The sequence below is a fragment of the Scyliorhinus canicula genome, chromosome 22 (assembly GCF_902713615.1).
Source record: "Scyliorhinus canicula chromosome 22, sScyCan1.1, whole genome shotgun sequence".
Taxonomy (NCBI): Eukaryota; Metazoa; Chordata; class Chondrichthyes; order Carcharhiniformes; family Scyliorhinidae; genus Scyliorhinus; species Scyliorhinus canicula.
This window is the reverse complement of record NC_052167.1, coordinates 19,730,393-19,755,450: the sequence shown is the minus strand read 5'-3', so window position 1 is coordinate 19,755,450 and position 25,058 is coordinate 19,730,393. Positions and strand designations below refer to the sequence as shown.

The 25,058-nt window shown below is 48.9% G+C and overlaps 1 protein-coding gene across 1 annotated transcript in view; it reads right to left on the bottom strand.

Moving 5' to 3' along the window:
* Positions 1-25,058, bottom strand: part of ptpn20 (protein tyrosine phosphatase non-receptor type 20) — a 364,145-nt gene that overhangs the window by 314,749 nt on the left and 24,338 nt on the right. The window contains exon 2 of the mRNA XM_038782830.1: positions 12,613-12,753. Coding sequence (XP_038638758.1) covers positions 12,613-12,736 — 124 coding nt within the window. The 5' untranslated portion in view covers positions 12,737-12,753. The remainder of the gene's footprint in view (positions 1-12,612; positions 12,754-25,058) is intronic.

The window sequence follows — 25,058 nt, the reverse complement described above, 5'->3', positions numbered from 1 at the left end:
TTGAATTGCCTGACATGGAATCAAACAAATGTTGGTCCATTAATCCCACAATTTTTTTGCTTGATTTTTAAAAATATAATCACAGTATTGACGAGCAGAGGAGGCAGCAGGATAAGGGTGGGGACTGGGAGAGATAGACTGAGAGGAAAGGGCTGCTGTTGTTCATTTGCACATGTAAACAACATCCTGCTGTGTTTTGGATAGGAACTTTGGGCCTTCACTTAAAGGCCTGTCAGTAATTGTATCAGACAATCAAACCGCTGCACGGGGGTCCCGTCGGATTTCCCGTTCATCGCAGGGACGAGCCTCGGAGAAACATTACATGAGGGGTGCAGTGATATGCATGAGCAACTGTACATGTAAATATGTTTGACCTCCAACCACTAGGCGGCAGCCAAGTTATACCATGTGGCACTGTAACCAAGGGGGAGTCTGTAGAGGAATTTGCCGTGGATAGTTGTGTTTGTTCCAGTTTATTAGCGTTAGTTTCCAACCCACAGTTTGTTGTACAATAATAAATTCTTGAACTAGGTGATCTTTGGTATGCCAACTCAGTCCTTGTCTCTGTACTCCAATATAACAAGGGCACAGTAGTAAGGAACAGCGTCTTGTATTTATAAAGCGCCGTGCACAACCATAAGACCATAAGACATAGGAGCAGAATTAGGCCACTCGGCCCATCGAGTCTGCTCCGCCGTTCAATCATGGCTGATATTTTCTCATCCCCGTTCTCCTGCCTTCTCCCCATAACCCCTGATCCCCTTAACTTCAGGATGTGCCTTGCCGTCAATTAAGCAAATTCGAAATGCACTCGCTGTTGTAGTATCCAGCAAGATCCAGCCGTTTTGATGATAGAAGCAACCTGATCTAATAATTCTGATAGTCTTTTCAACTTGAACCGCTCGGACAAATTAACTGCTGTATTATCCGCGTTACAACAGGAACTCAACTGTACTTAGCTGGCTGTAAAGCACTGGACGTCTGGAGGATGTGCAAGGTGCTATAGAAATGCAAATTCTTTCTGTATGTAGCTTGCGGGAAGGTGGTGATGTGGAGAGACCAGGTTTTGCAGGAGGAACTAGCATTTCCTTGCTGGGATTCTAAGGCTGCGTGTTTTTTTTGTTCCATGGTCCAAATTGTACTTGCCACTGAACAATACTCAGCACAAAAAGACGATATGTGCTTTATTCGGATATCAAAGACGTCAGCTCATCAGAGTGCGGCATTAAAGAATGTTCTGAATGCCACGGGAGAGTGTTCCTCCTCAGGCGCTGTTCATTAGATGAACAGAGCTTTCTAGCTTTAAAGAATCATTTCGATTTTGGTCTTGTCGCCCTGTACAATGCCCAGCCGTTATGTAACGCCTTACGTATGCAGAGCGAATACAAAGGCTCAGCAAGCTAGGTGGCCCTGGAGTTGTCTCTCTGAAGAATTTATTTGATTGTGTAGAGATGTTGTCAGTACGGTTAAGTAATCATTCGTGAGGCTCAGCTCTCTCGGGGAATGTCTGTTCCATAATAGATGACATTTATTTACAATAGTGTGTTCCAGAAGTACAGAGTCCTGGAAGGACACACTGTAAACACTGGAGCCTAAACCCCATACAGGTCTGCCCTACTCACATGCCTTTGTTTTTTACCCTGCATCACTGATGGCCAACCATTACCCTGAGGCCAATGTTAGTTGCCCGTCCCTAATTCCCCTTGAACCGAGTGGCTTGCTCGTCCATTTCAGGCAGCGTCACATAGGGTGGCACAGTGGTTAGCACTGTTGCTTCACAGCGCCAGGGTCCCAGGTTCGGTTCCCGGCTTGGGTCACTGTCTGTGTGGAGTTTGCACGTTCTCCCCGTGTCTGCGTGAGTTTCCTCCGGTTTCCTCCCACAAGTCCCAAGATGTGCTGGTTAGGCTATGCTCGATTGCGCCTTTAGTGCCCAAAGATTAGGGTTAGGTGGGATTAGAGGAATAAGGCCGGGGAATGGGCCGAGGTAGGGTGCGCTTTCAGAGCGTCGGTGCATGCTCGATGTGCCAAATGGCCTCCTTCTGCACTGCAGGAATTCCGTGGTTCTATGTAGGCCAGACCAGGTAAGGCTGGAAGACTTCCTCTCCTGAAGGGAGATGGGTTTTCCTGACAATTGGGATGTTATAATCATTTTATGGTCGCCATGACTGAGACAAGCTTTATAATTCCAGATTTATGAACTGAATTTAAGTTTCACCTGCTGCCCTGGTGGGATTTGAACCCATATCCCCAGAGCAATAGTCCTTGATATTAACACGAGGGCCACCGCTGTCTCCCCTCGTCTTCAAGCAACCAACCTCATCTCAGGGGCTTCACCTGCCTCTTGTTTGTGTTTGTTCCTTACGTAAGTACCAAGGAAGGTTGGGCTGCTGGCAGTGCATGCTGGGAATGGGGCACGTGCTTTTCCTGATCCTCTGGTTGAATCCCTTTGGGCAGAGCAAACTCAAAAATGCCCCCAATTGTCACCTGGCATGCCGGTCTTCCGATAATGTTCCTGGTGCTAGTCATTTAAGGGGAGAGCAGATCGGAGCCCAGGAATGTTGTGCAGCCCCTTAACAAAACGGGCAGCACATTAGGCTCAGTAAGCACGTTGTTGGCGATAGTTGCAGAAGGTTGACTGGGATTTTCCAGTTGACCACCAGTCCCCCAACGTGATGGGGATGTAGTTCAACTGCTTGAATGATGGCTGGCACCCAGCAGCAGGCTGGAGTACCAGTGGTCAAGCTAGGCCTACATGACCTCCAGGCCTGCCTGCTGAGGTTTGAAGGCAGCCACAGGCCATCCTGCAGAGGGAATTCCACCTCGACCCCCACCAACCTCACACCCCGCAACAGTAACTTCCCCCCCTAGCGTCCCGCCCCTCCACCCCAAACACCACCTTCAACCAACTCTCCACCCATCAACCCCACCCAACTCCCCACCTCCCAAACTCACCACCCCAACTAGCCCCAACCCCGACAGCCACACTAAATTACACCCCCCCCCCCAAAACCCCACAGACCCTTCAGGTTCCATAATCCCTGCAACCGGTACATGGTTGGGGCAGGGGTGGGGGGGGGCTGTTGCCAACTACGAGCCACTTTCTGCGCCAACTTTAAAAAAATAAATTTAGAGTACACTTTTCTCCCAATCAAGGGGCAATTTAACATGGCCAGTCCACCTGCCCTGCACATCGTTGGGTTGTGGGGGCGAAATTCACGCAAAGACGGGGAGAATGTGCAACCTCCAGACGGACAGTGACCCGGGGCCGGGATTGAACCCGGGTCCTCAGCGCCGTGGGCGGCAGTGCTAACCACTGCAACACAGTGCCACCCTTTATGCGCTTACTTAACATCGAAATCGCCACGTGACTGGGCCGTCGGAGGGGTTCAAAGAAATGCCTTCCTCACCGGCCCATGAGCCGATCTCAGTTTTTTGGGCCGCGTCGAACAGGCAGAGGCCTCAGGAACACGCCCAGGGAGGGCTGTTGTCTTGACGTTCCACGGACCATGTTGCCAGCATGAAAAGATGGCCGGGGTCACTCGGCACTTGATAGCTCTCAGGCAGCCATTCAGGACGGGAAATATACTTCTCGGAGAAATCAGGAAAGCAGAGAGCTGCGCCGATGCAGAAGCTGGTAACAAAAGAACGCTGTTCGTCCTTAAGGGCCTTTGCAACCCCTGTGCACATTTTGATTGAGCCTTGAATGAGCTTGTGTACTTCATACAATAAAGGCTGTAAGATGCATTCCAGTGCTGTTAAATGACCTTCCATTTTGTGCTTTGACAGCTCGTACCTGTATTTAATGGATGGTAATTTCATGAATCACATTGTATTGGTTACAGTTGCAGGGTTGCCATCTTCATGCATCGGAACACTTAGTCGGGTGACAGCAGTGTTTCCAAATGGGATGCGACTTTATATTGCTGAGCTCTCACAGTATTAAAACCTGCCATAAATTTTTGACCCTGGTTATTGGGCTGTGATTAAACGCGCAAAGCTAAGTGGGTGATGCGTTGCTTCAGGCCCATCTCTTTGTGAAACGTTTGGAAGATTTCACAACAATTGCACTAGAAGCAAAGCAATACGTCACTCCAGCATGACAGGAGATAAAACTCATTTAATACATTAAACCTTATGTGCTGTCGGTCAGATTCTGTTGGTTATAAAATAAACCGCCTTGTAGGGTAGGTTCCCATCCAGGCAGAGGCCTGTCAGCCCTCTCTGGTAGTGGGGAGGGCCCCCTCTGGTAGTGGGGAGGGTGGGTTGGTGGTATTCCAAAATGTCAGCTCCCCCCCGCCCTCCCTGTTTAAACCCTCCCCCACTTACACACACACACACACACACACACACACACATCCCCCCCTCCACCTGAATTAAACAAAGAACAAAAACAAAGAAAAGTACAGCACAGGAACAGGCCCTTCAGTCCTCCAAGCCTGCGCCGACCAAGCTGCCCTAATTAAGTTCTGACCTTCCCGCCTGCTGCCAGCTGGAGCAGTTAAGTGGCCAACTAATAATGGTTTTAACCCAGCACCGTTGGCAGAAACCCACCTACAAGTGGGCCTGTCACCGAAGCCAAAACTGTGACGCCCGTATGTCACCTTCGCCCGGGGGTCAAACATAGAAAATAGAAGCAGGAGGAGACCATTCGGCCCTTCCAGCCTGCACAGCCATTCATTATGATCATGGCTGATCATCAAGTTCAACACCCTGATCCTGCCTTCCCCTCATATCCCTCTATCCCTTTAGCCCCAAGAGTTATATCTAACTTTCTTGAAATTACACAACGTTTTGGCTCAACTACTTTCTGTGGTAGTGAATTCCACAGATTCACCACTCTTCTCTCTGGGTGAAGACATTTCTCTTCACCTCAGTCCTAAAAGGTTTACCCCTTTTCCTCAAACTATGACCCCCAATTCTGGACTCCCCCACCATTGGGAACATTCTTTCTGAATCTACCCTGTCTAATCCTGTTAGTATTTTATAAGTTTCTATGAGGTCCCTTCTCATTCTTCTAAACTCCAATGAATATAATCCCAACCCGCTAAATCTCTCCCCATATGACAGTCCCGCCATCCCAGGAATCAGCCTGGTAAACCTTCGCTGCACTCCCTCCATGGCAAGAACATCCTTCCTCAGATAAGGACACCAAAACTGCACACAATACTCCAGGTGTGGCCTCACCAATGCCCTGTACAATTTCAGGAAAAGATCTCTATTCCTATACTCAAATCCTCGTGTTATGAAGGCCATTTGCCTTCTTTACTGCCTGCTGCACCTGCCTTTTACCTTCAGTCCGCCAACTCTCCAAAAAAGCAGTCCACCCATGTCTCCACCCCCATCCTATCCACGCAACCTAACCTGCAGCTCCCTGGATACGAAGGGGCAATTTTAGCATGGCGAACCTGAACATCTTTGGACTGTGTGAGGAAACCGGAGCACCCGGAGGAAACTCAATGCAGACACAGGGGAGAACGTGCAAACTTCACACAGACAAGGTTGGAATTGAACCCGGGTCCCTGGTACTACGAGTGCCAACGACTGTGCGATTTTGCGTGGCCAATCCACCCACCATGCACATCTTTGGGTTGTGGGGGTGAGACCCACACAGACACGGGGAGATGTGCTAACTCCACACGGACAGTGACCCGGAGTCAGGATCGAACCCGGGTCCTCAGCGTCAATTCTAAGTATTGGGGCAATTTAAGGGTTAAAAGCCTGAGTGAGTTTGACTGCAGTGGTCATGTTTCTTTAAAAAAAAAATCATTTTTTTGTAGGGCCTGAGAGCTTTTGGAGCCACAAGGCGCAATTCACCAGAGGAATTTGTTTTTCAGTCTGGGCTAATGCACTGTGGCTTGACTGGGACAGTCCCTGGAGAGTTAATGAGCCTTCAGCATGGAAAGTTAATTTGTTTTACAGCTTGGGGAGATGAGGTCATTGCTGAGTGGAGCCAAGGGATTCCGAGAGAGATTTTGAAAAGCTTGGGAGAGGAGTTGAAGTCTCATCTGTCCACAATTCTCTCGCAGCAGGATAGTTGTGAAAAGAGTAATAATATTTAAAGCAGAGCAGTCTTGTCTGAGGACAATGAAGAATCTGAAGCTCGCCAGGTGAACCAGCTTTTTGAAGATATTCAGCCAGAGTCTGAAGGCTTTCCAACAAGAGCCAAATCTGTTCTGAGAAGCATGTATTACTCTACGCCAAGCAGATTTTAAGGTGGATTGAGAGCTATATGTTTCTTATCCTGTTGTTTAGTGGGGAATTGAGCAGGAGTGTTTAAGGGGTATTTGCAAGTTGTTCTTTTTGGGTGTGAAGTTAAGCAGTTTAATATTGTATTCATAATAACGTTTTGTCTAAAAAATACCAAATCCCTACTTCTTCGTGCAACCAATCCTGGAGTAAATCATTCTTTCTGCACAGTCTTACAAAATAAACTAAAATATTGGGCCTTCAGTCCCGTACCCTCACCAAAACAGGGGGCTCGTCTGGGATTGTAATACCGACGGCGGGATATTCCCGCCCTGCAGATGTTTGCAGCAGTTTGCGAGGGTTGCCCATCCGTCGCCTGCCACAGTAGGGGGGGAGGGTTGGGCAGGGTCGCTATTGGCGGGAACAGAAGATCTTGCCAGTGGGAAAAGCCGGAAAAATGTGGTCTTTGTCTTTCTCAGGAAAAGATCCCAGGACTGTCTTGTCTTTTGCTCACGGATGCACGCTCTCAGATCTGATTTCGTGCTCATAAATATTTTTTTTGTACTTTCCCCGGTATTCCGCAATCACGGAGCCCAATTCAATGCATTCTTGGAATATCAGATTCATAGAACTTAGAACTTACAGTGCAGAAGGAGGCCATTCGGCCCATCGAGTCTGCACCGACCCACTTAAGCCCTCACTTCCACCCTATCCCCGTAACCCAATAACCCCTTCCTAACCTTTTTGGTCACGAAGGGCAATCTATCATGGCCGATCCACCTAACCTGCACGTCTTTGGACCGTGGGAGGAAACCGGAACACCCGGAGGAAACCCACGCAGACACGGGGAGAACTTGCAGACTCCGCACAGACAGTGACCCAGTGGGGAATCGAACCTGGGACCCTGGCGCTGTGAAGCCACAGTGCTATCCACTCATGCTACCGTTGCCAGTTCAACCGTGTATTAAATAATGCATTGTTTGGAATAATTGCCACAGTATGTTTCATTCGGAACTGTGCAATATGCCTGGAGCCACTCTGGCGCGTGCATTATTGATAACAAGTCAAGGTTCCTCAGGCTGTCATGGATGCAAGATTCGTCTTGCTGAAAATGTTGGTATTATCAATAATATTATTAGTGTCAGTCACTGCTGTGGGAAAAGTGCTAAGCAATCTCTGTGACCCGTAAGGTTTCTAAGGACCGAGTGTTTCTGTTGCTCCTTTTCAATGATCTATTGTTTTCTTTTCCTCCAGCCCCCCCCCTCCAGCCCCCCCCCCCCCCCCCCCCCCCCGGCAACCTCCCCCACCCATCCCCTCCACTCGACTGCACTTAACTGCCAACCTGCCAACCAGCTGGTCCTTTGATTTCTCCCTTCATGGAGATTGTGCTAATCTTGATTAAAAACACACAAGACTGTGCCCAAAGATTGGACGAAAGTTGAATCCAGCAGTGAAAATTAGCTGGGTGTCTGTGGGGGAGAATTGTTGAGCGTTTTATTTAACCCAATCATAATCGTGATGTACGATTGTAGCGCACGTCCACCGAACCCTCGTCCCTTTTTGTTTTGCACAGGTTAGTTTTGGTGGGTCTGTAGGAAAACAAGATGTTAATCATTTACCAACACGATTGTTAATTCTGTTCAAGAGCACAGCATATACTTCGTACTTTGCGTACTTTGAACTTTAGAAATTAGGGCCTTGAGATTCCTCAGATGTTATGCCGGTAACCAAGCAATACCTCCAGGAATACACTGGAGACACGGTTCAATGGAACACGGTGTTAAGTCTACTTGCAGCACACAGAGATGCCGTGTTCAATAGGTCCATACTGGTGGTTACAGTCCTTGGTGGCGACCCTTCAAACCAGGACTTCTGGAGCTCAGAGTTGCTGGTAATGACTGGCACAACGTCAAGAGCGAAGGGTGGGCGGCATGGTAGCGCAGTGGTTAGCACTGCAGCCTCACGGCGCTGAGGACCCGGGTTCGATCCCAGCCCCGGTTAACAGTCCGTGTGGAGTTTGCACGTTCTCCCCGTGTCTGCGTGGGTCTCACCCCCACAGAATGAGTTGGGTACTTTAAGGTTATATTTTATAAAAGAGCAAAGGGTACAGGCAGGGCGGGCAGGTTCCTGTCCTCCCCACCACAAGATTAACTGAGCTCCTCAGTGATATATAATTAATGCACTGAACAGCAGAACATAGTGTGTGCTCAGCCGTCCCACAGCCCAGCAGGCACCGTGCCAACGTTGCAATCCACCATCGGACTTCGATTCCAGAACAGAAGACCCAAGGCGTCATGCAATCTAATTGTTTTAGTACTGTCCACATGTGTCAGCTGTGTTTGAACCATAAGGTTCTGGGCTGAAATTGCAGTGCGGCACTATGGGGCTGCTGCACTGTCAGGGGTGCCTGTTCGTTGAGCGAGGACCCAAACCGAGGCCCACTCTGCCTGCTCAGGTCAATGTAAAAGATCCCACGGCACTGTTTGGGAGCCGGGTAGTGCCGTTTTTCCTGGTGTCTGCCCCAATATTTTACTTCAATCAATGTCACGAACCGGGTTATTCCCATCGCTGCCTGCGGGAGCTTGCTGGCTGCGGTTTCTCCGACATTCCAACGACCGTGCTTCGAAAAGCACCTCATTGGCCATGAAGTGCTTCGAGATGACCGACAGCTGTGATCAGTGTTACATAAATGAAAGCCTTTCTTTACTTTGGCACTGAGCCACTCTGCCGAGGAGAGCTTCCAACACCCCCACCCCCCTCCGCACAAGGGGAAAACATTACCTCAGCCCAAACCACCTTTTTAATGGAGGACACAACTGGGGGGGGGGGGGGGGGGGGGAGTCGGAAATTCATGGTTCATGTCCCCTCAGGTACCACGTCACAGTTTGAATATGTAGCAGACTAGCAGGAACACATGACACGCTTGCTACAGAAATTGAGAAGATAGAATCCCGCCGCCAGCGAATGGCCCGCCGCCGAGAAACACGCGCCTGGCGAACCGGACAATCCCACGCCAGGAGATGAGGCTCGGATATATTAAACACGAGGCGGGATTTTCCACACCTTCCCATCGGCGACATCATCCAATCACACCAAAGGTGACCTCCTGCGGTGGGTCCCCAGCACAAAACACCGTAGGGGCCAGAAGATCCCGTCAAGCGGCAGAAAGTTCACCGTGGGGTTGGGGGGGGGGGCGAAATCCCACCCATGTTCTTTTACTGGGCAAACAAGTACACGTGCTTCACTGGACAAGGTCGATGCGACTGAATAGGTTTGTTCAGGGCGTCCAATTTATGTGGTCAATGCTGATCTGATCGAAGCAAGCCTCCCACCTGCCTACCTCCTGCTTCAACACCTTCGCGATTATGGTGTTGAACAATGTACCTGAGACAGGGTCTGGTCAACCTCGGAGTTAACTCGCTAATTAAATCAGATTTCTGGATGGAGGCATGAGCGGGTGGTGTGGAGCGTCTCCACATCCCTCTCCGTCGCTGCTGATACCTGATTTTAATGCACTCGGTGATGGAATCGGGTGCCAGGCTCGTACCAGGGCATCAGTACCGCCTCTGTGCCACCTTAACTGAACGCCGCTGGCACCTTGGCTTTCCACGGTGCGCTCTGTACGAAAGATTAAAGCCGGTTTGTTGACAGAGGATGGTCCTTCGCCGGCACCAACACAGGGCTCTGGTGCCTGATCACGGGGTGGCAATTGCCTGACCCTGGGATTTCTGACAGGCTGGGCCATGTAAGCAAATAGTGGCGTAGCAATGAGGCTGGCTCCCAGGGTCGAAATGTGCCTTTATTATTCTGTAACTCTACGCAGAAAGCATAGAGCTCTTATGACAGAGAGGGAGCTGCCCCTTGATATTCGAGCCTCTTTTGCACTGTAATATAAGGGGAGCATTTTCAGTGAAACCACGTGCGAACTGAGAACAAATAAAGCTAGCAGTCAGCACAGGCAGACAAGCGTCTCCTCGAACCTGTCAATAATCTGAGGAATAAGCTGCAAAGATCTAATGGACAAAGTGCCAAGCCAAGTCCATTGTACACTTCAGCCCTGAACAATACAGGCGTAAATAGTTTACTGCGAAATATTATACCCGTTCTGGAATTTTTATTTGTGCCAAAACAATTTGTGGTATTTGGACCTCTGCACGTTTGATCATTAACACTGCAGTGGGCGGAACTGTGGTTAGCACTGCTGGCTCAGAGTGCCAGAGACCCAGGTTCGATTCCAGGGTTGGGTGATTGTGTGGAGTTTTTATTTTATAAATTTAGAGCACCCAATTCATTTTTGTCCAATAGAAGGGCAATTTAGCACGGCCAATGCACCTATCCTGCACATCTTTTGGGTTGTGGGGGTGAGACCCACGCCGAAACGGGGAGAATGTGCAAACTCCACACGGACAGTGACCCGTGGCCTGGATCGAACCCGGGTCCGCGGCGCCGTGAGGCAGCAGTGCTAACCACTGCGCCACCGTGCTGCCCACCTGTGTGGAGTTTGCACACTCTCCCGGAATCTGAGAGCTAAGTTTTGATGATCACAGACAAGGGCGGGCAAAGTTCGGTAACAGAGTGACAGAAAGTACAAGAAGATTTGGGGCCAATATTGTCTTTTAAAGGTGATTATTTAATCTATGATAGACGACTGACAATTCCACCCTGGCCATAAGAGACATTAAGCGTTAGGAAACATACTAAAGTGTAGCAGCTCAGAAATTTTGGAGAATGACTTTTGTCTAAGGCACAATGTTTCTAACAAGCTCATTCGCTACATCACATTTGACATGTCACACTTGGGGTATTACATTTATGTGCACATTTCCTCATCGTCTCAAACATTTCATTGAAACAGCAACAACAACATAATAAAATGCTTAACCACATCTTCCTCCCATTCCAATCTCCAAAGTTCTCCTTGCTGGTTTCCTAAATTTCAACCTTTGCAAAGCTCTGTTGCCCTTGTCCTAACTCACACTGAACCCCACTCTCTCATCATCCTGCCCTCGCGGACTATCGGGAACACTCTATGCCCAACACGTCAGGTGGGATTTTTCAGCCGTCACTGCTGGCGGGATCTTCCCATGCCAAAGACGGCGACCCCCCCCCTCCCCCTCCCCACCCCACCCACCTTCTGCCACCCCAGCGACAGAGGGTGCAAAGAACGAGAAACCCCATTGACAGCGGCGGGACCAGTAGGTCATGCCTCCGCCAGCACAAAACTTGCCCTTGTCTGTATCTGAAGGTCTCTTCAACACCTTGTCTTACCTTGACCTTGCAACCTCGCTTAGCTTGATTGTTTCTCAAGTCCGTGTTGTTCTTCAAACTCCATCCTCCCTAACATTCTCCCATCAATGTGCGGCTATCATGAACCTAGAGCCTGGGACACCATCCCTGAGCATCACCATCCTTCCATCTTTCTCCCTTTCTTCCATCATCTCTTCGAAATCCATCTCTTTGATCACCAGCCCTAAGCTCCCTCTCACACGCTGCTTTATGTCAGCTTCTCATCGACATGGTCTGAAACGGAAGCGGCGAGGATAATTGCACCCGAATTGTGCCTAATTCCAACCTTTGGCAGAATCCAGCACCTCATGCTCTGAGAGGCTTGGCAGCATGGTGGCACAGTGTTAGCACTGCTGCCTCACAGCACCAGAGACCCGGGTTCAATTCCGGCCTTGGGTGACTGTGTGGAGTTTGTACGTTCTCCCCGTGTCTGCGTGGGTTTCCTCCGGGTGCTCTGGTTTCCTCCCACAGTCCAAAGATGTGCAGGTTAGGTGGATTGGCCATGCTAAATTGCACCTTGGTGTCCAAAGGTTAGATAAGGTTACGGGCAGTGGGCCTAGGTAGGGTGCTCTTTCAGAGTGTCTGTGCAGACCTGATGGGCCGAGTGGCCTTCATCTGCACTGTAAGAATTCTATGATCCTATAAGAAGCCCTGGCCAAGAAATGATTGTAAAAAGAATTAAAAAATGCCATAATTCCTCAGCAGGGTAGGCAACATGTGTGTAAAGAGAGGAATGACGTGTCAGGTCAATGATCATCATGCTCTCATCAGAGGTCATCGGCCCAAAATGCTAACCGCCTGGTTCCTCTCCACAGATGGTGTCAGGCCTGCTGAGTATTTCGAGCTTCTTCTGTTTTTATTTTTTATTTCAGATCGTCAATATTTTGCTGTTGCCATTAAATGGCCTCCTGGTTTCCAGTTATGAACGGGATGATTCTGACACAGCGCACAAAGTCACGTGAAACCTCTCAGCTTCTCTTGTCCAATGGCTGATCCCGAGTCGTACAGACCGGGAAAAGAGAAACAGACTTTTCTGATCTTTCTCTTGCCTTGAGATGCCCTTGATTCATTTCCAGACTTTTTAAGGCAGCTTGTACAAATAAGTAGTGGATGAACCAGCAAGTTTGAGAAAGCAATTACCTTCCACGGCATTCTCCTGCAAGACCTCGGTGGCTTGTAATAGCAGGGCCCAGATTTCGTTGTCTTCTATAGGTCCTCCTCTTGCCTCCAGGATCTCCGCTAGAGTCACAAAATGATTACTCATGTCTGAACTGGAAAACCCTGCAAGGAAACATTAGACGTAAGTTGGTGTTATTGTTAGTGATACAGAAGGTGGCCATTCGGCCTTCTCTTCCTACGGTGCCTCCTTGAATCCAACTAGTCCCACTCTCCTACCCTTTGCCCATTATCCTGCAAACTTTTCCCTCTCAAAGGGACACCCGTTACTGTTGAAGCACCATCCTTTCAGGCAGTCGTTCCTGATCAGAATTACTCCCTGTGTCAAAAAAACAGACGCCCGCTCATCTCCCCCCTGTGGAGCTTTGGCCAATTATCTAATATTTGTGCCCGCTGGGCAGCACGGTGGCACAGTGGTTAGCATTGCTGCCTACGGCGCTGAGGACCCGGGTTCGAATCCCAGCCCTGGGTCACTGTCCGTGAGGAGTTTGCATATTCTCCCCGTGTCTGCGTGGGTTTCACCCCCACAACCCAAAAGATGTGCAGGATAGGTGGATTGGCCACGCTAAATTGCCCCTTAATTGGAAAAAATTATTGGGTACTCTAAATTTATATATTTTTTTTTAATTTGTGACGCTGATTATTGACTCCTCTGCCAACAAAAGGCCCTGTGTCCCAGAACAAAAGGAAATGATCAAGGGAGAGTTCAAGTTCGCCTTACTTGTTCTTTGGACTGGTGAGAAACATTTGTGCCTTAAACCAACCAGTTTTTTTCGCTCTATGAAGCACTATTTTCGCAGCTCAATTAAAATCCCCCAGCCCCCGCTGGGGTTGACATGGCTGAGTCGAAAGTATCCGCTCGTACCTTGATCAGCAATTCAAAACAGTGTGCACAGCTACTACACAGCCATAAAGGCCATCAATTATTTAGTTCATCCGCAAGTTAGTGAGACCAGAGCAAATATCAGCAATGAAAAGGGAGAAACCCTAGAATCGGTAGGCGATGCCCATGGTTTGCACCTGGTAACTACCTGGAAAGAATGACAAAATAGAGTGAGCCTGGAGCTCTTTGTAAAGGTGCAACTATTTCTGGGAGCCTGGATTCGCGACATCAGGCCCCATTGTTTTCTAATTCTAGTATCTCCAAGTCCTATCGTTGGGAAACAGGTCTATTTGGGTCTATTCCGCGAATTAGATTATGGCTCATCTGAGTTCTCAGCACCTTCCTCTCCAGTCGCAAAGCATGGACCACTTATTCATACCAGGGAAGTGGCTGAACAGCTTCCAACTCCTCTGCCCAAGATGAATATTGAGGATCGCCTGGTAGGACAGGGTGTTGCACGTGTAAGTAGACCAATGTGCAGGGGTCCCCAGTGTGTTGGCCCTCTTGAGTCAGTGGTGACTCCATTGGCTGGGCCCATGTGAACCAAATCGATGATAGCCCCCCCCCCCCCCCCCCACAAAGACATGCTCTGCGGCGAGCTGACTGTCAATACGAGACCAATTGGCCACCATGTCTGCGATTCAATAACGTCTGCAAGCGTGAACTCACGTTGACCAGGATCGGAGTCGATGCACGGGAAATCCTTACTGCTGACTCGAGTGCCTGGAGTCAAGCAGTCAGGAAGGACATGGAAAAAGCAGAGAGGGCAAAAGAAGTGACAAGGTGGTGGAAAAGAGACACTGATGGAAAGAGAAAACATCAGCCGACCTCGGGCCAATGCTATTCATCTGTGCTGGCTCCGGAAGGGAGTGCCACTCGCAAATCAGATTCTACAGCCAAACAAATGGGGTTCAGTGCAGAAGTTATGTACACATACAGAGTACATCGTCTCCCAAGGTGGACAGAGTATCTTAACTCCACATGTCCACCTTGGGAGCAAAGCCCATAATACCATGCCTAACACAAATCTATCTGGGAAGAAATTATGGTGGTTACTGGGAAGGATTACATTTGTGTCAATCTATTCATTTTAGAAACAGATAATAGGAGCAGGAGACCATTCGACTCTTTGCACCTGCTCCACCATTCACCATGATCATGGTCGATCCTCTATCGCTAGTCCATACCCCAGCGCTCTCCCCATCCCCGCTCAACACCTTTAGAGTCTCGAAATCTCATCCACTTCCTTCTTAAATATATTCAGGCCTCCACTCCCTTTTGGTCCAGTTATTTTTTTAAAAAACCATTTGTGAGACATTTGTTGAGCCCTTAAAAGCGGGTGATAAAGGTTTGATTTCACATCTGTCGAAACTACAATCTATGTTGATTCTTTGTGTGAAGCTCCAAGTAGGAGCTAAGGGTCCTAACCAACATGCAGTGACACAGCCCCACCCTGAGGGTGGGCCAGCACGCCGTCTGTACCAGCTTATCCTCCCTTCCTGTGTCGAATATTCTCCTCTCAGTGAGGGAAGGCTTCGACTTCTTGCAAAGCCAGGGGGCCATCAAGATAAGATAGTCACCAGGCAATTAAACGTGGAGCTCAGGAGGGACTTCCTTACCCAGAGGGAGCTAAGAGTGTGGAACTCGCTACCACAGGGAGTGGTTAACGTATTTAAGGGGAAGCTAAATAAGCCTGTGAGGGCAAAAGGAATAGACGGTTATGAAGATTAAATTAAATGAGGAAGGATGGAAGTAGGGTTACCGACTGTGATTAAATATATTCCTGGAGATTTCATCACATGACTTGGCATCTGCACCAGCCATTGGTCGGCCAACACATCCACCCGTGTGACACACGGCCTTCCTGCGCCAATTAGAAAACAAAAAGACTCATTATCCAATTGGATGATGTTTGACTGTCAGCCCAAACAGTCTTTCTTTCCCTATGTCCGTATACTTACAACCTGGTGAGGAGACACCTTGAAAGAAAATGACAAAAGGAAAAACAATCATTTTTTTTTAAATGTCCCGATGATTTTTCTCCGGGTCGCCCTCAGCAGTGTCCAGGAGATTGATCTTCAATTCCTGGAGATTTCAGGCCAATCCTGGCGGATTGACAAGCTGGATGGGAGGGAGCTCAAGTGATGTGTAAATACTAGCCTGTACTGGTTGGGCCGAATGGCCTGCTTCTGTGTTGGACATTCTATGTAATCCAATGTATGACTGTGGTCACTTTCACTATGATGCGCCAGTGCCTATAACTTCCATACTGTATTTCAGGTCATGGCTCAGTATTTGATTTGGAGCTGGCTCCTGCTGGGCTGGTTTAGCTCAGTGGGGCTAGACAGCTGGTTTGTGATGCAGAACATGGCCAGCAGCGCGGGTTCAATCTCCGCACCAGCTGAGAATTCTGAATTCTCTCTCAGTGTACCCAAACAGGCGCCGGAATGTGGCAACTTGGGGCTTTTCACACAGTAGCTTCATTGCAGTGTTAATGTAAGCCTACTTGTGACAATAAAGATTATTTATTTTATTTACTGTACAATTGTACTGTGTGTCTCCCTTTATCTTCTTAAAAATCCTTAATTTGTGCACATCTATCCTCGGTGGAAATTTTCCAATGGTCACCTCATCTTTGTCCTTTCCCAAAATGGTGGATGGTGCATTTCTGGTCGCACGTGTGTGCATGCTTCCTGCCCACATTTTGGTGCCTTAAGTCTCAAAACCCCTAAAAACAGACATAAATTCGTAGAATTCACACAGTGCAGAAGTAGGCCATTCGTCCCATCGAGTCTGCACCGACCCTCTGAAAGAGCACCTTATCTAGGGTCACTTTCGCGCACAATCCCCGTAACCTAACCTATACACCCCTGGACACTCGAGGGCAATTTAGCACGACCAATCCATCTAACCTGCACATCTTTAGACTGTGGGAGGAACCTGGAGCACCCGGAGGAAACCCGCGCGGGAACAGGGAGAATGCGCAAACACTAGCAATGTAGCACAGTGGTTAGCACAGTTGCTTCACAGCTCCAGGATCGTGTGGTAGTATGACTAGGGGTATTACGGTACCTGGAAGTGAGCTGCTATTGGTGCAGAGGACTCGCTGCCCATTGGCCTGGGTAAGTCATGTGCCTCTCAGCCGATTGGCTGAGAGGTAGGTAGCTCCGCCTACGGGGCGGGATATAAGAACCAGTGCTTCCCGGCAGTCGGCCGTTCTTCTGTACGTCTGCCGCCAGGCACACATCTTGTGCATTAAAGCCTATCGTTTGGATCTCATCTACGTTTCGTGTCCATTGATTGTGCAGCAGATCGCAAGTTCGATTCCTAGCTGAGTCACTGTCTGTGCGGAGTCTGCACGTCCTCCCCGTGTCTGCGTGGGTTTCCTCCGGGTGCCCCAGTTTCCTCCCACAGTCCAAAGAAGTGCAGGTTAGGTGGATTGGCCATGATAAATTGTCCTTAGTGTCCCAAAAAAAAGGTTGGGTGGGGTTACTGGGTTACAGGGATAATGGTGGAGGTGTGGGCTTAAGTCGGATGCTCTTTCCAAGGGACGGTGCAGACTCGATGGGCCAAATGGCCTCCTTCTGCACTGTAAATTCTATAATCTATGATCCATACAGACAGTCACCTGAGGTTGGAATCAAACCCAGGTCACTGGTGCTGTGAGGCAGCACGCTTACCACTGTGCCACCAACAACACTGGGCCAAATTTAAACCCTTGGGTTCTGACTCAATCCTGCTGTGCGTGCCGCTTGACTGTCACTCAACTGGATCCAGAAAAGAAAGAAAACACAGAAAAGATTAAACTGACACAGCAACCATTTTCTGCCCAATTCATCTTCTTAATTCATCAAAGTGGGTAGCACTGTTGCTTCACAGCGCCAGGGTCCCAGGTTCGATTCCCGGCTTGGGTTACTGTCTGTGCGGAGTCTGCACGTTCTCCCCGTGTCTGCGTGGGTTTCCTCCGGGTGCTTCAGTTTCCTCCCACAAGTCCCGAAAGACGTGCTTGTCAGGTGAATTGGACATTCTGAATTCTCCCTCGGTGTACCTGAACAGGCGCCGGAATGTGGCGACTGGGGTATTTTCACAGTAACTTAATTGCAGTGTTAATGTAAGTCTATTTGTGACACTGATAAAGATTATTATTATTGGCCCAGTCTTAAGCACCCACTAATGAAACTGAGTAAGCACAACTTTGAAACATGCAATATCTCAGCATGTGGCTTCTTTAATAATTTACTAATTATAGAGAAAGGCTATTATCCCATGTTTCATTATAAAAGGAACTTGAGCCTCTTGCATCCGGAATTCCCTCCCTAATCCTCCCCGATTCTCCATCTCTCCCTCACTTCCTTTACAGCATTCCTTAAAAACTACCTCCTTCCCGTCTGTCTCCAAATGTGTCACGGTGTCAGGTTTTCTTTGGTGGCGCTCCTGTGAAGCACCTTGGGAAATTTTGCCACATTAAGGGTACTATCTAAATTGTTGTTGTTGAGGTCGATTTCAGGAAAGCATCCTGCGGATCATTCCCAGCAGCCCTGTCAGAGGAATCAATAACCCTGGCAGGATATCCCACGGGGAACAGAATAAGCTTCCGACGAAACAAGACTCCTGCAAAAATGTGTTCATCCAGAGGATTGTCACCCAAAGCGATTGCACCTCGCCGCGCCCAAGCAGTGTTTTGAAATGATTTTCTCTGCCATTAAGGGAGTTTCACAACATTAAATGTGATGACTTGAATCAGCCAGCAGAGCCCAATGAAACGGTGAGACAGACTCTGTTGCTATGGTGGGATTCTCCCTCCCTCTTGGTGAGCTTTGCGATGGCGGAGAAAGCCTGGCACTGGTCAGCAGCGGGATCTTCCAGTCCCGCCACTGTCTGCGGGTTTTCCCATTGCCGCTGGGCAACCCGGGGCCGTGGGGGGTGGGAGGGGGGTGGGGGGGGGGGGGGGGCGCGCTACGTCAGCGGGATCGGAAGATCCTGCCAGCAGAAACAGACAGAAAGTTTAGGCCATCTTACAACCAAGTCCAATAATTACTAACCATGGACGCACTTGTTGCCTGAGTTACCTTCATCCCAATATTCAGACATGTTTCCCTATTACAGCCATATTCAGGAGCCGGAGTTTTATGCAGCAATTGGGTACAGTGATGGAAGCAGAGTTTTGAACTCTGTAATTTGAATAAAGTGAATCAGCGAGAGCACAAGCGCATCTGACGTGATCTCTTTTTTATTCTCTCCCTTTGGCCTCCACATCTCTCCGATTCACTCCCCTCCATCAGTAGTGTTGCCAACTGTGGTCTAATGTATTCCTGGAGGTTTCACCACATGACTTGCCATTAGTCGGACAACACTGTCCTTGTGACACACTGTCTTTTTAAGCTAATTGGAAATCAAAAAGGTTCATTCCCCAATTGGTTGATGGCTGACTTGTCAGTCAAACAGCCTCTCTTCCCCGATTTTCAAAATCTTTCTATGTGGTAAAGAGAAACCTTCGAAGAAAATGACAAAAAAAATTACTTTTTAATGTCCCGGTGGCTCTCCTCACACAACTGCGCACAACTGTGTCCTGGAGATTGATCCTCAATTCCTGGAGACTCCAGGCCAATCCTGGAGGGTTGACAAGCCGCCTGTCCGAGCCCCATTATTTTGCTCTACGTAAGTGGTTCCTCGTGACAGTCCCGGCTCACCCGTAGCACCCTTTCGCCTCCGATTCAGAAGGCTCTGGATTCAGTAACGATGCTAAGAATCCAAAGGTGAATGCGGTGGCACGGTAGCACAGTGGTTAGCACTGTTGCTTCACAGCGCCAGGGTCCCAGGTTCGATTCCCGGCTTGGGTCACTGTCTGTGCGGAGTCTGCACGTTCTCCCCGTGTCTGCGTGGGGTTCCTCCGGGTGCCCCGGTTTCCTCCCACAAGTCCCGAAAGACGTGCTTGTTAGGTGAATCAGGCATTCTGAATTCTCCCTCAGTGTACCCGAACAGGCGCCGGAATGTGGCGACTAGGGGATTCATTGCAGTGTTAATGTAAGCCTACTTGTGACACCAATAAAGATTATTATTATTATAAACAAGCCTGCTGCACTGTCAGGGAGCTGTCTTTCAGATGCAATGGTAAATCGAAAATGCGTCTACTGTCTCAGTTGGGCAGAGAAAATCGCACGGCACTGCTGTGCCCAGTGAAGAGCTGGTGCCCCTGGAACTGTGACCACCAAAGCAAGTGGTCTGGTGGTAACCTTGCTGTGCGCACTTGGCCTGTCGCATTTGCCTGCACTTCGACAGTAATTACTCTTTTGGCTGTGGTGTACTTTGGGGACATCTGAGGACTCGGTTTGTTCTCACTGGAACGACGGAGGCTGAGGGGCGACCTGATAAGAGGTCTACAAAATTATGAGGGGCATAGACAGAGTGGATAGTCAGAGGCTTTTTCCCAGGGTAGAGGGGTCAATTACTAGGGGGCATAGGTTTAAGGTGCGAGGGGCAAGGTTTAGAGGAGATGTACGAGGCACGATTTTTACACAGAGGGTAGTGGGTGCCTGGAACTCGCTGCCTGAGGAGGTGGTGGAAGCAGGGACGATAGTGACGTTTAAGGGGCATCTTGACAAATACATGATGGGAATAGAGGGATACGGACCCAGGAAGTGTAGAAGATTTTAGATTAGACGGGCAGCATGGTTGGAGCAGGCTTGGAGGGCCGATGGGTCTGTTCCTGTGCTGTATTTTTCTTTGTTCTTTGACTTGAAAGGAATGATTGAAATTATTCTCTACCTTTCCCCTTTCAACTTTTTCTGGTTGTTACACAGGCGGAGGATGACAAATCCAAAGACGTGTGCATGGCTCAGGTTTTCAAGCATGACGGACATCAAACAACGCACCAGCTTCAAGGTTTGGAAATCTTTACACTTGACACAGTGTGTGGTGCCTGAGCATTCGGACAAAGGTTCCAAGAAGCATTCATTCGGCAGACGGGGGCGGGGTGGGGAGGGGTGGAATGACTAAGCAAGAGACTCACGAACATCTCGTACGAGCGGCACAGCGAGTACAAGGCCCGGTCTTGCTGTTCTACTGGTCAGAGTTTGCCATTCTGCCCCCCCCCCCAGTGTCTCCAGACAGCACTGTCGAAACCTCTGGGTTCAAACTTTCTCCCTCACAAGGGAAATCTTCGCGAGTGGCCGGTTGCAAATCATTCTTTCGAAGAAACAAATGAAAACGTCACCAGCAATTCAGTTTCAATGCCAAAAGTTAAGAAAGTTAAGCTGGTGGTCAAATCCTCTTCCCAAGTCACTTCAATACGGAGAGGAAAGGATTGAAGAAAACTCTTCAATCATTGATACAGTCTGTGTGGACACATTTAGGACACTTTTCAGGTTGTGATTTCTATCCTCCTCCGCTTCCTTTTTCCGTTCCTTTGTAAGTAAACAAAGGAATATACTTCTTCCATGTCTGCATAATCACACGGTGCAGAGGATGAACATTGAACCTCTTACTGGAGCAAGAATGCTCGAGGACAGAAGCTTTGTTTCCAATATGAGCGGTCAATATGAGCGGTCAATATGAGTGGTCAAAGGTGTTTATTAAAGGATGACGGGAATGGCCATAATAACATTTAATAACCTCGCCAGGTGCACCAAGTTAGGAGACTCACTGGACCTTACACTGGTGCTATGTTGTAAACATCACTGAATCACTGAGGGCAGCACGGTAGCATGGTGGTTAGCACAATTGCTTCACAGCTCCAGGGTCCCAGGTTCGGTTCCCGGCTGGGTCACTGTCTGTGCGGAGTCTGCACATCCTCCCCGTGTGTGCGTGGGTTTCCTCCGGGTGCTCCGGTTTCCTCTCACAGTCCAAAGATGCGCGGGTTAGGTGGATTGGCCATGCTAAATTGCCCTTAGTGTCCAAAATTGCCCTTAGTGTTGGGTGGGGTTACTGGGTTATGGGGATAGGGTGGAGGTGTGGGCTTGGGTAGGGTGCTCTTTCCAAGAGCCGGTGCAGACTCGATGGGCCGAATGGCCTCATTCTGCAGTGTAAATTCTATGAATATCATAAAATTCCTACAGTGCTGAAGGGGGCCGTTCGGCCCATCGAGTCTGCACCGACCTCCGAAGCAGCACCCGACCTAGGCCTACTTCCCCGCTCAATCCCCGTAACCCCACCTAATATTTGGACACCAAGGGGCGGTTTATCATGGCCAATCCACCTAACCTGCACATCTTTGGGACTGTGGGATGAAACCGGGGCAGCCGGAGGAAACCCACGCAGACACGGGGAGAACGTACAAACTCCATACAGTCACCTAGGGCGCAATCGTCTGAGAATCATACAATCCCTGCAGTGCAGAAGGCGTCCATTCGGCCCATCAAGTCTGCACTGACCCTCCAAAAGAGCACCCTACCTCGGGCCACTCCCCTGCTCTATCCCTGCGACACCACCTAATATTTGGACACTCAGGGGCAGTTTAACGTGACCAATCCACCTCACCCATGAAAGAAGAATTCCGCACCTTTGGGGCGGCCCAACGCCAGAGTGGTTCACGCCACTCCGACACGCCAGGACCCCACGCTCCACCGGGTAGGGGAGAGTCCCGGCCGAGGTCTGATGCACTGTTCTAAGGATCAGAGAAGATTCCTGCAAGATCCAGTACCGGAAATGATAAACAGATCAAGCTTCTGCTCACTTTGCTTAGCGTTATTAGAAACTTGATGATGGCAGAATTGAAAATCATAGAAACTCGGAGCAGGAGCAAGCCATTCGACCCTTAGAGCTTGTTCCCCCATTCACTCTGATCATTGCTCATCCTCTACCTAATCACCTTACTCCGGCACTCTCCCCATACCCATTCATGTGGCGTTGGACTGGGGTGAGCACAGTAAGAACTCTTACAACACCAGGTTAAAGCCCAACATGTTTGTTTCAAACACGAGCTTTCGGAGCACTGCTCCTTCCTCAGGTGAATGAAGAGGTACCCATTGACAACTCATTGGACTGGACACCAGATGAACACCCTGCTCTTCTTCAAGTAGAGCAATGCGACTTTTTATATTCAGCTGAACAGACAGACACGGCTTCAATTTAATAACTTTCATAGGGTGTGGGCATTGCTAACAAGGCTGGCATCTGTTGCCCATCCCTACTTGCTCTGGAACTGATGGGCCTGCTGAGCCATTTCAGAGGGTAATTTAAAGTCAACCTCATTGCGGTCATGTATGGGCCAGACCAGGTAAGAATGGCAGATTTCCTTCCCTTAAGAGCATTATTGAACCAGAGGAGTTATTGCAACAACCAATATTAGCTGGCGTGATTACCATCACCGAGACTAGCTTCATACTCCAGGTTTATTCATTCAAATTAAAATGTTACCAGATGCTGCAGTGGGGTTTGAACGCACATTCCCAGAATATTACTCTACACTCTGGAGAACTGTCCCATTATTCCACCACCACCCCTTGAAAAAAAAAAACTGCACCATTTCATCAATATAGCCTTTGTACCGGCTTGGATTATGCACAATGCAAATCTGTAAAACGACAAGCAGAAAGGATTATCTGGTAATGTGAACGCTGCATTTACACAAACCTCACTGGGTAAGAGGAATGTCAATCCTGCCTTTCACACATGAACCATTCTCAAGGTATTTTAAATGAATTATAATAGTAAGAAGCTCCCCTGTGCTGCCGCAGCCCTATCAGCACTGGCGTTTAGCAACCCTGGTCAATACTGTAAAACCCGTTGCTGCCATCTGACTTACTTGACCTCATTAATGTTGACGTTCAGGCCAAAAACAGGAATTTCAAATGAATTCTTGCATTGCCGTCCAGAGTGTGCTTCCACACTGACTTCTGGCACAGTGGTGCAAGTAAAGAACGTACTCACACAGGTCTAATGGTAGGAAAAGTCAAAACATTCAAAGAACAATACAGCACAGGAACAGGCCCTTTGGCCCTCCAGGTCTGAGCCGCCCGTGCTGCCTGCCTAAACTAAAACTGTCTGCACTTACGGAGTTCCATTCCCACCCTATTCATATATTTGTCTGTACGCCCCTTAAATGCCGCTATCGTACCTGCTCCCACCACCTTCATCAGAAGAGGGTGTCACGCTGGTTGAGATGCCCACCAATAGTGTGCCGGCCCTCCTGATTTGTTGAAGACATCAGGTTCAACTTGAGCAAGGGCAGCACGGTGGCCTAGTGGTTAGCATAACCGCCTCACGGCGCTGAGGTCCCAGGTTCGATCCCGGCTCTGGGTCACTGTCCGTGTGGAGTTTGCACGTTCTCCCCGTGTCTGCGTGGGTTTCGCCCCCACAACCCAAAAAATGTGCAGAGTAGGTGGATTGGCCATGCTAAATTGCCCCTTAATTGGAAAAAATAATTGGCTAATCTAAATTAAAAAAAAAAAAGGTTCAACTTGAGCTCACGCCGCTGACAACAGGCAACATTTTAAGCCCTTACTCTGCAGATCAATCTGCGAGAAGCGACTCTCAGCGATGCTGAAAAGTATGCACTTCGCAAACTTTGCCATCGATTCCCCTCCATTACAAAGGTGGGAAGGAACATAATGGGCGTGGGGGTGAGGAATCCTGCTGAAATATGTTGGCTTGTTCACCTCACCCCACTTCAATACTGGGGCAGGCCAGCAGCGCAGGTTCAATTCCCATACCAGCCTCCCCGAACAGGCACCGGAATGTGGCGACTAGGATCTTTTCAGAGTAACTTCATTTGAAGCCTACTCGTGACAATAAGTGATTTTCATTTCATTTTTTCATTTCATTTACTGCTCAAACCTAGTTGCAGGTTCAGAGATAACAGGCTGGAGCCAACTCTTGTTTACAGATGCCAATTCATATTTTATTGGAACTTCAGCAATAGGGGGTGAGATTTACTGGGCAACCCACCACGGATATTTTGGCAGTGGAGTCGGGAAGTCAACAGGATGGCTCATTGACTGCATCCTCGTCGCCAGGAAACCCGTGTGCCATCGGCAGGACCGGAATATCATACCAGCCGATAATGTTTGCCCAGGAAGTACAAGGCCTGCCGTCAAAGTATTTTTCTGCACCATAAGAATAAATTTCATGAGTTTCGTCTGTGATTATGGCCGGAATTTCCCAGCCGTTCTCGCCGGCTGGATCTTCCAGCCCCGCCGATGGCAGGATCCCACCACCGATAGAACGGGAAACCCCATTGACAGCGGTGGGATCAACCAATGGAAGGCCACTTCTGCCACCGCAAATCATGCCGCGAGGTGCATGCGGAAAATCCCACGGTCTATTATTCAAGATCTCGACTCGGATTTTTCAGTCCCATCATAGTCCCACGAAGGATGCAGTCAAGACGCATTGATTTTCAGTGGGCCAAAAATCCCAGCTCTTGTGTATGCATGGAGTTCCTTTTCAATGTTCCCTTGTCAATATTTGCGATTATGCTTTGATATCAATATGTAAAGAAGTCAACGTTGTGTCTAAAAATGTAGTCACAGGCTCTGGTCAGTAAGCCTCTAAGGCTTACCGACGGCAGCACGGTAGCATTGTGGTTAGC